This window comes from Miscanthus floridulus, chromosome 6 (assembly GCF_019320115.1).
Source record: "Miscanthus floridulus cultivar M001 chromosome 6, ASM1932011v1, whole genome shotgun sequence".
Taxonomy (NCBI): domain Eukaryota; kingdom Viridiplantae; phylum Streptophyta; class Magnoliopsida; order Poales; family Poaceae; genus Miscanthus; species Miscanthus floridulus.
In genome coordinates this window covers 17,293,840-17,309,509 of record NC_089585.1, presented here as the reverse complement: position 1 = coordinate 17,309,509, position 15,670 = coordinate 17,293,840, and the positions used below count along the sequence as shown (strand labels likewise).

At 48.1% G+C, this 15,670-nt stretch overlaps 2 protein-coding genes and 2 pseudogenes across 2 annotated transcripts; 2 read left to right on the top strand and 2 right to left on the bottom strand.

Moving 5' to 3' along the window:
• Positions 1-213: 213 nt before the first annotated feature.
• On the bottom strand, positions 214-636 carry LOC136461777 (uncharacterized). Its single transcript, XM_066461089.1, has one exon. It carries the CDS (start codon positions 634-636, stop codon positions 214-216), a length of 423 nt encoding a protein of 140 aa, XP_066317186.1.
• Positions 637-901: 265 nt separating this feature from the next.
• On the top strand, positions 902-5,170 carry LOC136460288 (uncharacterized; annotated as a pseudogene).
• Positions 5,171-7,521: 2,351 nt separating this feature from the next.
• Positions 7,522-9,889, top strand: LOC136461758 (putative pentatricopeptide repeat-containing protein At3g15200). The gene is made up of 2 exons (XM_066461065.1): positions 7,522-7,852; positions 8,020-9,889. The coding sequence occupies exons 1-2, from the start codon at positions 7,786-7,788 to the stop codon at positions 9,585-9,587; spliced, it is 1,635 nt and encodes a 544-aa protein (XP_066317162.1). The 5' UTR covers positions 7,522-7,785; the 3' UTR covers positions 9,588-9,889.
• A 1,042-nt stretch (positions 9,890-10,931) lies between these two features.
• On the bottom strand, positions 10,932-11,417 carry LOC136461779 (uncharacterized; annotated as a pseudogene).
• Positions 11,418-15,670: the final 4,253 nt, after the last annotated feature.

Below are 15,670 nucleotides of genomic sequence, written 5' to 3'. Positions count from 1 at the left end.
GAGTCGTGTTTGCCTGAGACACCATCAGTGTTTGATTCGTCTTTGTTATTTGGTTCAGCATTTGAATTGTGAATACAGATCTTGTTACATTCTGAACATCTCTGCTGTGTTGCCACTGAAACTAGAAGCCAAGATCCAAGATTCATATCTTATATACACCACAAAATTACTGCTTCATGTATGTAAACAGATCGAGAATCACACAAACACAGCCTATACTTGTTCTAGAAACACAGCCGGCGAAGATGGCTCGTCGTCATGTTCATCCTCCCACACCCCAACGGCCGTGGTGAACCAGACGGCGCCGGTTACCACGACGACGGCGAACACGAGGGGCACGATGACATCGGGCTTTGCCCGTCCGAACATGCTGGCGGGCACGCAGACGGCGTCCCACGGCGGGCCGTCGACCGGCAGGCCGACGGTGAACCCGTCGCCATTGCCGGTGGTGGTGCCCGGGCACGCCCGGGAGAGCGGCGCCCCGGGCCCGACGGCCCAGACGAAGGCGAGCTCCGGCGCGAATGCCGCCACGGCCACGGCCGTGGTGGCCACTGCCGTCCACGCGGCCGCGTAGAGCAACAGCGCGCGGCGCGCGAGGAGGCCCGCGAGGGAGAGGGAGGGGAAGGGGAACGCCATGGGGGTGGCGGTTGCTGGAGAGCTCGCGCGCGGCGTGAGGTTTATTAGCGCTAGCGGAGCGGGAGCGGGAGCGTCTGTCCCGTGGTTCGGGTGGGTGAAGAGGATTTGGCGGGAGAGCAGGTGACCGGTGGCACTTCACTTGCCTGCTCCGGCTCCGCAGTCAGGCTACGTGGGCCCCCACCTTCACTGGACCTCTAGTGGGCTGTGTACGTCACAGTTCAGCATGAGAGCTCGCCTGCCGCGGGCCGGCCCATTCTCTACACAGAAATCATGGACCTGCGTGCTGCCTGCCTTCTCCTGAACCCTGGCCGAAGTCGGCCATCTTCGCGGGCTGTCCTCCGCGCGGCGCCGCTCCCTCGGGGATGGCGTCCGGATCGAGCGACGCAGGGAACGTCTGCCCTTGGCCGGCGTCGATTCTCCTCGCGGAGGAGGCGTACTTCGCCGCCAGTAGGAACGACATCACGGCCAGAGCCAGATCGAAGGACAACCATACCGTGGAGATCACCTTCTGGATCGCTGATCCACCGGCGGTGTCCTTCTACACCTTCCACTGCATCAAGGCTCCTAACTCCGACTCCAAGGACGTCGACCTGAGAGTTAATTCAGTCGTTGCGGGCGCACATGGCAGATTCCTTATGACCCTCTTGGCCGGAGACGACCAGGATGAATACTTCATCTACAAGGGCCACCCCAAGTCCCCGTCCCTCGAAAGCATCCCGCTTATTCCATATCATTATAGGCTGCACGGAGTGGAGTTTGGAATCGTGCCCCGCGGTGACGATGGCCATTATCTCCTGATTGCACTCCTTGGCACGGTGAATAAAGATTACCGGCTTCACATCTACTCGTCTGAGGATACAACATGGACGACTAAGGAACTGCCCAATCCATGTCCTGAGGTCGGTGCAATTATGCCGGACAAGGTCTTCACACTCGGAGATGGCTTGGTGTTATGGGTCGATTTGCTGCAAGGTATAGTGACATGTGACATACTAAAAGAACCCCATCGTGCGCAATACATCCCATTGCCTGAGCCCTTGCCTGAAAACAGAGAAAAAGTGAAGAAATTCCTCCCAGGAGTTAGGCTTTTTCGGGATGTCACCTGTGTTGATGGTCTGATCAAGTTTATTGAGATAGAACACCGTGTGATTGTAAGAGAGATTACAGATGATCCTCCTGAAAAGCCTTTTGACCCAAGGACCAAGGATGTGTTCTATGATTCAGAATTGATCATGCTGAGCAAGCACAAACCAGTGGAAAAACAAGCCTAAGATTCAGCGCTCAGCGAATGGTTGGAGTGCCACTATATGGACTAGGGAGATAGGGTCGAACTTTTGGCTCAAATGAAGCGTTGTTGATGTGAATGACATTTTGGCCGATGACTCGGTGTTTTCAGCGTGTCGGTGTCCAGCAAGAAGAGTGAATCTGCTGGGAGCCTGACATTCAAGAACATGCAGTGTGCTCGGCCCACCCTGAGCACGGACGGTAATGACATCCTTTACCTCAAGTTGTTTAGCCGGCAATTGGGTGTACCGGTGCTGGCTGCTGTCGACCTTGTGGAGAAGACACTGAAAGTGGAAGCACCTGGAGTGCTTACTTTTGGAAAATATCCCCCTTCGCAGCAAATATTGCGTCCCTGTGCATTGGCGAACAACCTGAAATGAAAATGACTCCAGGTAATTGTTGACCTTCTCTTGATATCAACACGCCTGTGACAACACTGTTGGACAATTATATTGTTTGCTGCTTACACCCTTTGAAGCTCCACACCATATATATGTTTGTTATTACTCGTGGTTTCTGCTGTGAGAAGTAGGGATATCTGGTTTTTGTACCTTGCCTTTATGACAATATCTTAATCTCATTTAAACTTTTTGTTTACAATAGATACAGGGCATGTAAGGTTATATTCTCTGTTGATTTTTATTTATACTGTGTAGAATCCAGTCTTAATCTGTGTCAAGCGCCTTGGCACCAGGTTGTCAAGCGCCTTACTCAACGACGGCGGCCCGCGACTACGTAGTTCGTAGTCGCGCTCCAGTCCTCACCGCGAGGTTATACCCCTCTGCTGGTGGCTTAACGAGAGTAGAGGTAGGAGATTAGATGATAACTGATTCCCCTTCATTGTTTGGAGTCCCGGGAATATATGAGCCAACCGGCTAACAAACTTGGAAACAAACGATCCTAATTTTAAGGCCTAATTTTCTCCTAGCCATTGGGTCCGGCCCTGCCATCCTCGTCCGAGGTGATCGCGGCCCTTGCTGCGTCGCGCGCTGCAGCCCGCTCTGCTGCCCTGCGGATGTCTCGCGCCCTGCGCTGCCTTGCGAATGTCCGGCCCCACATGACAATCTGTGCTGGGCAGCCAGATTTTTTATCTGCGCTAATGCTTATCAAAGAATTCAAATGATTCTATGCTTGGGTGAGAGGATATTTACAAACTGCGTGCTATTTTGCACTCCATATGAGTCTGCAAAAGTAAAATAACTTGAGCACTACTGATTCTCTGTTTAGGACTATGGTATTGCTTATGAGTTTACCTGTTTCTGTAGGCATTAAAGTCTCAGCAAGCCAGATTGCACTGATGGACAGCTCTGCCAATAAGCCAAACAGTACAGCTGTAAGTATTTTCTATCATGCGCTGGTCTTCTTATTTCAAAGAATTCCCAGTTCCCACCTGACCTGCTAATGTTTCCTCCCTTGTGTCTGTAGATCCGTGTGGGTGAGCCCAGTTCCTATGAATCTGAGAACAAACGTCCAAGGCAGGTTTCTTACTCTGTTCTTTGAATATCTGTGCAATGATGATCTGTTTTAAATTATCAAACCATTGAATATGCTGAAAGCTATCGCTCATTAGTTTTAGCTAATATTGGAGCTCTTTTGTATAATCGGATTTGCCGTCCTCAGGCTCTTGGCTGAGAAAGTCAACCATGCACAAAATGGAGCTCAGAGTACTGTACAGAATGTTCTTATCTCACAGGCCCATCCTAATCAAAACAATATGGTCTGCTGAATCCAGTATATCATGTTTCTTATGTGTCACACAACAAAATTAATTCTAATGTGCCATTTCCAGCCTCCGCGGCTATGCTTTAACAGGTACGAGCAGCCTGGCTACAGTGGGTACTCATCATGGCTCCATCAGACCAATCCGGTATGTCGTATTTCATATGCACTGTTTCCAATGTGCACATTTTTAGTCATCATACAGCGACATAAATTAGGGCCTTGTTTAGATTGAAAGTTTTTTGAACCTGATAAATAGTACCACTTTCGTCTTATTTGGTAAATATTGTTCAATCGTGGACCAACTAGGCTCAAAAGATTCATCTCGTGATTTCCAACTAAACTGTGTAATTAGTTATTTTTTTACCTATATTTAATACTCCATGCAAACGGCTAAAAATTGATGTAATGAAGAGAGAGTGAAAAAACTTAGAATTTGGAGGCATTGTGCTTCTCCAACCGCCGCCTCCGCCGTCATGCTTCAACAGGTGGGCTGGACCCTACAATCCTGTCTATCCACCGTCGGCCCTTGCACCTAACATACAAAGCTATGTCAATTATCAATCGCTGCCGCGGCAGCCACTGCTGCAGGAGCAGCAGACTACACCTAGCATGGCATTTCGACCTCACACGGTAAAAAAATTGTGCAGCTTTTATGATACGAACCCATGTCCTCATTTGACCTGCTGTTTTAGAAAAGGCAATCTCTTATTATTAAAGTTTAGGCCTTATCTAGATGCAAAGCATTTTGAAGTATTGGAGAAACATAATGGTTTTGCAAAATACTTCACCAATTTTCAAAAGTTACCGAGTGTTTCGATACAACAAATCTTATAGTATCTAAAACCGTAGTTTTGTGAAAACTGTAGTCTTTTTTAGAGTTTTAGAAACTCCACTCATTATCTTTTTCTTCTAAACCACAGTTTTGTGTCTTTGGTTTTTTTTGGCTTAGAAAACTATAAGTTTTATGATACTACCGTTTCCGAAAACTGCGTCATCCAAACAGGGCCTTACTTTCATATATATACTCTTACCAGAAATTATTTAATGTGCTATAATCTCCTTGTGTCGTGTGATTAGAAAGCTCTAGAAATCATGGACACCATGTTTATAAACGTGAAAAGAATTCCAAAAGGGACTAAAACATTCGAATAAGCTTGATTTAATTCATTGTCATATAATAGTTTACAAAGATTTAATCATTTATATGTCTTCTATCTGTACTGCTTTTATCATACAGTGAACTTAATTAGAAGTTGCTGTTTCCAGGCACACCCCGTCTATACTTCAACAACTGGTATGGAGCCAGCTACCATGGGAATTGGCAGCAGCATTAACCCATATGCGTATGGTGCCCACTCAGGCAGTGGCATCTACCATCAGCGCTGATAGCATCTCCTCCCTATTCAGTTGCTTGCCTATGCAGCTTAGCAGCAAACACGCAGTGGTGTTTTGACCTCATCCTGTAAAGCATTGGTGCAGACTAAGATGTGCTGCCATCTCCTTTCTAAGACAGTACCCATGGCGTCAGCAAAATTCTCCTTTTAAAATTTTCTTTTAGGTAGCTATATTATTTGCAGTAATTCAGGACGCGGTGTGCATCTGAGGCAAGTTTCATACTGATGAAATTTGGAGGGTTGAACGGTTGCCTTAAATAATCTATATATTACTGTACAATTCCCGTGAAATTCCTGTGCTCCAAAGGGACCCTAAGTAGATTCTAATTTCTTAATAAAAAAATAAAGGGATCCAAACTGTCCCTAATAATTAGTAGCGCTTAATCTACAAATTAGTAGGTCTGTTTGGATCCACTGGTACTAATATTTTTTAGTGCTAATAGATCGTACGTGTGCATGGGTGGGTGCGCGGGCGTGTGTTGCCTTTAAATCACGGGTGTGGCATTCTTCTATCGTTTGATTTTATTTTTACTTTAAAGAAGGGAAAGAGATTATAGGGAGAATTATTGCGAGGAGCCTTTGGAACTGCATGGGGTTTTGGCTACAAATGAAGTCTTAAAAGTGCCAACCAATTGGATCTGGTAACTGAAGAACCACTTCACTAGTCTCAGGATTCATCCTCTAGGCCCCTCCATTCTCAAGGGATATTTCTTCGTGATCTATAAACTTGTCATCAAGTATTCCATTATAAAGCGTGCGGGTATAAGTCAAAATGTTAGCTCACATATTTGGGTAAACCTTATTCCAAACAAAAGGTACGAAAATATATAGTACTCTGGTATTTCCAAACGAAATGGTACTGTGAAAACTAATCAACAACTGATATCTTCTGTTAGTTGGTTGTGCTAAGGAAAATAACATAAGTATGCTCAATACTTCAGTATTCGAAACTAAAGAAGCAGTTGTGGTTTAGATAAGAGGGACGCATATTACCAACTTTTGCCTAACTCTTGGAAGCTACCTAGCTATGAGATCCTGGCTGTCTGAATTTGAACTGAACTCGCTGACCCTAACCTTTGTCATCTCCAAGGTATAAAACCACACTATATATAGGATCAACCGTCACAATGCATAAGGCACGGAACCGGCGTCACAAACTCCCTCGCCATACAAGGTTTTGAAGACCGCAAAATCCACTCGTCACTGGCAACGAGATCTAGATTCCCCTGAAAGAACATCGGCAAAAGAAAGAGGTCGAAGTCGTCATGAAGAGAGCCAACTGACTGCTTTTCCCGATCAACACACCAACTAACACTAAGATCTGAAGAGAACTAACAGATCTGACGGACCAAACTCTCATTGGCCCTTCGTCAATGCCGGATCGAATGTAGATGAGGTAGGGAGAGGCCGGACAAACCTTATTCTAGCGCATCATCATCGCCACCACCTCACTGATGATGGCAGAAACCAAACCCTAAAAGAACAAAAGTCTAAAAAAAACTAAAAATGACAGAGGGATCAGGTCCTCACTCCTGTGACACTGGTGGCCAAGAGGAGGGGACCAAGGCGTTCCTGTGGGGAAGAGCTGTGGCGGCAGTTGTTTTTCTCTCGTATAAGCCCCTCCCAACTCTAACCACAATCAGGTCTTACCTGAGTACTTATTTAGTTTTTTCACCTCTATATTCAGGCACAAATTTCAGCCCACTATTAGATTCATTTTTATCTTTTTTCTCTCGTTTTGTTCACATACTATATTTTCTATATTCCACAACATATTTCGATTATTCACACAATATCCATCAGATATGAGCATAACCTTTGTGTGCTCTACTTTGGAGGACAACGATGATCTTGTTCTTTTTTTTTAATTTCATGATTTCTGAATTAAACCTGAGTTTTACCTCTATAAAATTCGCCGACAACTGAGACGCACGCGCCGACGGCACGCTGCCCGCGCGGCGCCGTGGCCTGCTCCAGTCTGTGCAAAAGCGCCGCACCAACTCCGGAGCTCCCGAGGCCGCCATCTCCGCCGCCTCCGGCACCCGTGCCTCTGGCCTCCGCCTCCCCTGACTGGAGACGGGACTGTCTGCAAGTGTACCGCAACCCTCGCCGCGGTAGAGCTGTTACTGCTGTAGCACGATGCCGCCGCTGCGGCTCGAGTCCGCGATCCTCGGCGCCTCCTGCAGGTTCAGCAAGCCCCGGTGGGTGAAGAGGATTTGGCGGGAGAGCAGGTGACCGGTGGCACTTCACTTGCCTGCTCCGGCTCCGCAAGTCAGGCTTCGTGGGCCCCCACCTTCACTGGACCTCTGGTGGGCTGTGTACGTCACAGTTCAGCATGCGAGCTCGCCTGCCGCGGGCCGGCCCATAAATCTTGGACCCGAGGCCCGAGCCGGATAGCCGAGCAAAGCGAGAGCTCCCCTCTTCCCATCCTTCTCCTCTGTGATACTGCGACTGCTGACTGCGCGCCGCCCTCCGCCCTCGCCCTCGCCTAGTGGCCAGCGCCGTCCGCCCGCTCGACAACTGAGACGCACGCACGCGCCGACGGCACGCTGCCCGCGCGGCGCCGTGGCCTGCTCCAGTCTGCGGAAAAGCGCCACGCCAACTCCGGCAACTCTATTCTCGAGGCCGCCACCTCCGCCGGCACCCGTGCCTGTGGCCTCCATCGATTTGACTGTCTGGAACTGGAAGTGTACCTGTACTGTTCAATTGGCCCTCGCCGCGGCGGTACCGTTGGTACTCCTGTAGCACGATGCCGCCGCCGCGGCTTGAGTCCGCGATCCTCGCCGCCGCCTGCAGGTTCAGCAATCCCCTCTCCGGTACGCATCGTGTCCACCGCCTTCCTCTTCTCATTGCCCGAAGAAGCTCTACTCTCAACGAGTGCGATGGAATCCTCTATCCAACAGCGGAGAAAAAAAAGAAATCCTATTTTTGGTTTCTCGTGACGTTGACTAACTCGCTGCTGATGCTGGTGTTTCATGCGCAGATCTCAAGAGGCTCGGCGTTCTTGCCTCGCACTGCACACCAACCGTTCGACGCAATGCCGCGGAGGGGTTCTTGCCTTCGGTGGGCTTGTCTCCACCGTTTCGCCAGGTTGTTGTTCAGAGTGGAAACCTTCTTGGGTCACCAAGGTTCTGCCACGCCACTGCCGGCATGTCAGATCGTCTCACGGACGCCTACGCCAGCGAAGTACTGGAGGTTCTCAAGTCCACCAATAATGCTGACAACGCTGATCTCAGCGATGCTCTTCGTCGGTTCGCGGTCCACATGGATGAGGATATTATCCTCACGGTCCTCCAGAAGCAGCGGTCCAACTGGCAGGTCTCCCTGGCGTTCTTCAACTGGGCGGCAACCCTGCCGGAGTATGCCCACGGGTCGAGGGCCTACACTGAGATGCTGGACATTCTTGGGCGGATGAAGAAGGTCAGGCACATGAGGCAGCTGTTTGACGAGATTCCTGAGGAGCGGCGTGTGGTGGTTGTGACGAATAAGATGTTCGCCGTGCTGTTGAACCGGTACGCGGGTGCGCACAAGGTGCACAAGGCGATAGAGGTGTTCTACCTGAGGAAGGATTACGGGTTTGAGCTCGACTTGGTCGGGTTCCAGATACTCCTGATGTCGCTGTGCCGGTATAAGCATGTCGAGGAGGCGGAGGCACTGTTCCGTGAGAAGAAAGATGAGTTCCCGCATGTCACAAAGAGCTGGAACATTATACTAAACGGTTGGTGTGTCAAGGGAAGCTGGAGAGACGCTCTAAGGGTTTGGAATGATATCATTGCATCCAAGGTTGAACGAGACCTGTTCACATATGGTACATTCCTAAACGCACTGGCCAAAAATGGCAGAATTAGTGCCGCGGTGAAGCTGTTCAAAAGTATGTGGGAGAAAGGGATTAATCCTGATGTCGCGATTTGCAATTGTATCATTGACCAGCTGTGCTTCAAGAAACGAATTCCAGAAGCACTTGAGATTTTTGGTGAGATGAATGACCGGCTTTGTCAAGCCGATGTGGCTACCTACAACACTTTGATAAAATACTTATGTAAGATAAAAAGGATGGAAAAAGTTTATGAACTTTTGGATGAAATGGAAGCAAAGGGCTGCTCTCCAAACAATAGGACATTCTCCTACATTCTGAAGACAACTGAAAAACCTAAAGATGTCATTGCTTTGATGCAGAGGATGGAGCAAATCGGCTGTAAATTGGATTCTGATACATATAACTTAATATTGAACCTTTATATCAACTGGAAATATGAGAAGGGGGTGCAACAGGTATGGGATGAGATGGAGAGGAGTGGGTCAGGCCCAGATCAACGGTCATTTACTATAATGGTTCATGGTCTTCATTCCCAAGGCAAGATCGATGAAGCTCTGCAGTACTACACAACAATGAAGTCTAGAGGTATGATTCCAGAACCTAGGACCAAGATACTAGTGAAAGCTATGCATATGAAGAAAGACGGGGCTGCCACTGAAGATGACTCAACAAGTATGGCAGGGAAGCATCTAAAATTGGATCCTCAATCAAGACTATTCAATGTTCATAGATAGTCTGCTGTCAGGTCTTAGTTCTATATGCTGAGCAGAGGATGTTGCGCACATAGGTTTATGGATTGAAAGAAAGAAAAAGTTGTTGTCTATGGGTGTCCAGATCACAATGGCCGCACCTTGGGCTAAAAAGAATCATCAGTCAAGAGTCATTGACATTATGATTTCTTAGAAAGTTTTGCTCAGACTTACAGTACCAGGTTATGTTTTTTTCTTTCAAATATCTGATATGATCCAACTGCAAGTACTATTTTTTGCATGCTTGTAGTATGAAGTATGTATATACGAATATGTGCAAATGTTTGTTTGTTCATCTGTTATGTTTGGTTGTGTCTAGTTGTTGCCAACACATGCAGCAGCAGATAGCTTCAGAAGCCCAAATATTTGTGTCTTAAACTGATCCAGAAAGCATTACACCCACTTTATTTGCCAAACCACGCCGTCCCCTTGCAGTCCACCATAGAGATTAAGCAATTTGGCACTTCGGAACAGACTCGACGCCATACAACAAGGTGAACAGATAAAGCCATAGAGGATCTCAGATACTCATCCCAAATTATAAGTCATTCCAACTTTTTTGGAGAATCAAAACATCTCAAGTTTGATTAAATATATATAATAACATAATAACATTTATGATACCAAATACATTATATTCTCTATTAATTATATTATTATAGTATATCTATTTGATATCATAAATATTTGTAATTATCTTTATAATTGTGGTCAAACTTGAGGTGCTTTAACTCTCCAAGAAAATTAGAATGACTTGTAATTTGGAATGGAGGGAGTACTTTAGAGGTGGACGGCCGTATTCAATTCACCAGTAGCTCAAATATTCAAATTAAAGATAACCTCAACTTGGAGAGCTCAATCAGATTTGAAATGCAAGGTTTTCACTTGGACTTTGCTTGAGCAGAGTTTGATCAGGATCAGCTCAAATACCTTGCTTGTGTAGAATTTTATAACCGCAAAAGAAGGGATGGACTAAAGACCCGATGTGCAGGCTTTGCTTCATGGGGCCCGGTTACTTCAGCTCATCTAACATCTATGCATCAACTGTCTATTACTAATTACTAGACAAGTTTGTAATATCTTTTCAAGCCGGAGCAAATGTCTTTGTTCACAAAGAATTCATACTTAATTCGTATGAATTTAGTGAATATGAAAACTCTAAAAATTTAGTGAATATGTATCGATGATAATTTGTCTTCATTTGCTTGCTCCAATTTAGGACATGAGTTTGTATCGCCACCGCCCACTGGCACCCTTGGTGCACTTTCAGAGCAAACCTCTGCCGTATGCATTCCTCGGTCTATTCGAAGATGACAATCACTCATCAAATTGACACTGATACCCTTGCATAAACGTGAGATAATTAAGGCATGCATATACATTTGACACATGACACACTTGCTCTAGTGCTTAACATACGGGCGCCACGAGCACACACAGCTAGCATCGCTCTCGCTCCGGCAACGTTCAGGGGAGGACGGGGACACGTGCGGGACGGACGACGTGGCCTGGATCCGGCTCCCCTGCCGGCTCGACGGCGCCGTGCGTCTCGTGGAAGGGGTGGTCGGGCAACGCCACCCGCCGGACAGCAGCGTCCTGGTGCTTCTTGTCCAACGGGTGGTGGTCGGCCAACGATCCTGGACATGCAGTCGTCGTAGCAGTCCACGTACGCGCCGCCCGCGAGCAGCAGCACCGCCCCCGACGCCACCACCATGGCCGCCGCTCGTCCAGCGGCCATCCCCTTCTTCCGCCGCACCTCTTGGACACGCAATCTACCGCTTGCAGTCTCGCACTGGTTGCAGATGACCAGGGGCGGTCTCCTTTGCGTCTGAGGAACTAGGACGGCGGCGCGCGTCGTCCTCTTATACGACGGCGGCGGCCGACAAGCGAGCCGGCACTGTCTGTCATGCCGGACGCGTGCATGAGACGAGGGAGATAGGCAAGCGTGCAGGTTTTTCGGACTTGTGTCATTGTGTGATCGTGTGGGTGCGCGCACGCGTGGTACAGCAGCACAGCCGTGTTGTTGCGTCGTCGTGGATAACACGAGGAAGAAACATATATAAGAGCTATGCATGCTCTCGAGGCTAATGAAAGGGCGAGCTTAATTTATAGGATTACGTGTAAGTGTAATGTATTATACAAAGAAAATTTGTGCAAATATTCCTCTCAAATACTATCATAACAATATAATTTACATTGAGTGGCCTTCACATGTAGTTAATTTTTTATTTACTGAAAGGAGCTTGCTAGCGTCCGAACGTCCGGACGCCTGTGCCTGCAGTGCTTTTCCCACGCCGTTTCACGCGCCCAAGCAGGGTCCACGCCACCCCTAACATTACTAGCATCGAGAAGAGGTGGAGGGGTGACGAATGCCCAGCCGACGTCGGAAGGAGGTGGAGACACCGAGGCGAAGTAGAAGAAGGCGAGGAGGGAGATGCAACACTTGCAACATATGTCTGAAGGCAGATAAAACACTTGAAACATGCATTAAAACACTTGTAAAACACACCTGAAAAACACTCGAAACCATTGCAAAAACACGCAACATCCAGATAAAACAGTTCAACATGTGTGTGAAACATATGCAACATTTAAATAAACACACTTGCAACATACATCTGCAAAATAGATGAAACATTGGGAATAGAAGCTTGCAATATACGTGTACAACCATTGCAACATATGCAACATCACGATCTACTTTTGCAACATCCATATGAAACACTTGTAACATATCTATGAAACATCTGAAACACTTGAAACATAAGCTTGCAACATACGCTTTCAGCGTAGCATGTACTTGTTGCTTGGACGAATGGAGGCTCGTCGACGCGGAGCTCGACGTCGGCACGGAGCTACGGACGGGAGGCTATGCGGCCACCGACGAGCTCCTACGCAGATTCAGGCCAGACTGGGGCAAAAAGTGATGTCGCATAGGCCCCACCGTCATCGAACCATCCGCCGTCCGTCGGATCCTTTGCCGCGCTCTCCGATGGTTGCGCATCTTAAGCACGAGCGCGAGTCGTGAGGCGAGTCCCTTCTCCTCCGCGCTGCCAATTTTGTCGACTTAGGCGCTGGCATCGATGGGAGGAGATCGAAGCAGCAAGGGAGAGGATAATGTTGTGTTTGCGAAACGAGAGCAGGGGAGAGGATACTACTGTGCTGGATGCATAGGAAGGAAGCGGCGTGCAGATAAGCATGGCGCGGGATTTTTTTTTATTCGTACGAGGATGCGTTTTGATGGTGGATAAGCCATTCGATTCTGGCTAGGGCGTTGGACGCCCTAAGCGTAGCATTCTCGTTACTGAAAGTATGATGTTGAAGCAAGATGGGACTAATAAGTTTTGAGTCTGTCTACTGCAGACTCAGGTGATTTGTGGCCTCCCGTCACCCGAGTGAGCAAGGGCTAAAAATCACTTGATTATGTAAAGAAGACAGAATCCAGTGATTTGAAGCCATCAATCACCCGATATGCAAAAACCACAAGATCAAAATCCAATGAACTAGATAAAATACAATTTCACAGATTATTTTTATGAAATGCAAATTGAATAAATTCAAAAGGAAAAACAGATAAAAAATACAAATTACAAATAAAAATAAAAGAAAAATTACCAGATCACTTATATGGAAGGAAAATTGGAAGAAATTCAAATATAAATTAAAGAAATGCAAATTCAACCAAATAAAACATACATAAAATAAAAAAAGCTAAAAAATAATCAGATAATTGTTCAAGTAATTTTAGTTATTCTCATTTACAAATAATTAATTTACATCAATTGAATATAGAACTTACGTTCAAACGGACATAGTAAAATATAGTCTAATAAGACGTAGCTAAAAGAATAAATCTGCATCATATATACGACCATTGTAGGGGCTACACACATGCTAGGGCTAGGCACAGGAGCCGAAGTGGGTGGATGTGGCTGGGCAGCAGCATGCCTACGGCCTCTTGCTGCTGATCGATGTGGACCGTGGAGCACGAGAAAGCTTGCTCCAGCTTTCTGCGCGACGGCACTCGCGAGGCGCATGGGCCCTGCTGGCTGACAGCGTGCTGGACTTCACCGATAATTTCCTTTCTCTCTATCCAATGAAATAGCCATCAAGCTTTGCAAGCAGTTCTTGTTTCAGCTCTAAAACACTTAGTCACATGATCAGTTTGCCTTTTTCTTCTATAACCTTCATTGGCACGTACATATCTGCGTGAAGTGACTTGACGATCGAATTTGCTTATATTTGTGTACCTTTTTCTCACGTCAAAGCCTGTACGCCCACCATAGGCCACCCCGAATTGCCAAGCCTCATCCGGATTTTTGAAGCTCAAACCAATTTCAGGTATCTTCTTATCAGATTCTGCCATTCCCTTCCACAACTCAGATTTCAAACTTCCACAACTCAGATTATGAACTTTCACAACTCGCAAAACCCAGGCATCAACTAGTTCTGTAACCCAAACAATGGACATATGTGTATAAAAATTCTAATTCCACTAGTTCTGTAATACTACGGTGCAAAAAAGCTAAAGCACATAATAGTCCTATAACGAAATCAAGCAATGTAACCTTTCTTGGTTCACTAAATCTTAAATTTGGAAGCATTCTTGTATATGACTTCGTTCTATTTTGCATAAGTAAATAGCAAAGACAAGAACCCTTACTGAGCTTTTGTGGTCGACAGAGGATTCATCTCCCACGGCGGCGGCACGGGAGGAGGCCTGCGGCGCCGCGACAACACCATGGGCTGCCGGCGACACGCGAGGAGGCCTGCGGCGGTACGGGAGGCCAGCGGGGTCACGGGAGGCTGGAGACGACGCCCACGGCGGCGCGGGAGGCCAGCGGTGTCGCGGGGACGACGCGCGGGAGGCCGGCAGCCACGGGCAAGGCCCGCGGCGGCGCGCGAGACTAGTGGGATCGGCGGGTCGCAGGACGGCGCGAGTCCGGCGCGGCCGCCCCCGATGTCCACGCGCGAGTCCAGGATGGTCACAGGCGTGGGGGAGCCGGCAGCGGCAAGGCCCGCGGCGGCGCGCGAGACCAACGGGGTCGCAGGAGTCAGGACGACGCGAGTCTGGCGCGGCCGCGCGGGAATGTGGCCGTCGCTCCCGCGTCCACAAAATTGGATAGATATTTCTATTTTAGTTGCAAGTGCTGTGAGCCTTTGGATGTACTTGGACAGTGGATGAAGGGTCGCAAGTTACGTTGGGACTTGCTGTAGCTAAGTTACTGGATTTCTGTCCAGCAAACAGGGCCTCCTCAGATAAATAGGGCGTGATTGGTTGTGGACTAGCGCCAGGATGGTCAGGCTATGCAGGACCAAAGAAGCTAGGTTGAGCTTATGTAGGTGGTCGTGTTTGATTGTCTTTGCTTTTGGTCTAATACGAGACGGGATTGTATTTGGTTGCATGCATGCATCAGTTTTTTTTAATGTCTAACGCATGGGTCTCTGCATTTTGGGTGAATTAAGTCATCCCGCATCATGAGGGAAGGAGACGTGCAGGATAAAAGAGGACAAACAAATAAAAAGATGTAGACAAAAGATACAAACAGAGCAATCAAACACAACGCAAATACATGGAGAGATATAGGATGGCTCTTCGGACGTCCTGGTTCGGGCAACCTATCACCCCGTAAGGATCGGTCTCGTCTCCTCCTCGCCTACTCTACGTTAAAAAAAACCGCCCCGCCTCGCACGCTCGCCTCCGCCGCGTCCACCCCACAATACGAATTATTTTCCGACACAGATTCATTCCATGGCAGCTATGCTTTGCCCAAGCATGCCCAGCGCAGCGCCATGGAGACGACCGGCTACTACTCTGCTTTGCCTGGCGCTGGGAGGACGGGGACGGCGTCTATTACGTCGACAACAGCAATAGCTACTTCAGCTCGGGCATCACCTCGGCCTGGTCGCTGACCTCGCTGGCACGCCGTCCACAAGAGGCGCTCCAGCTCGACGTCACCTCCGCCGCCAGCGTCGCCGTCGCCGTCCGCGACGTGCTGGTGCGGCATGACGAGGAAGGCCACGGACGTCGGCATCTTCGCTAGGCACGTGGCGCGCAAGGCCGTGAC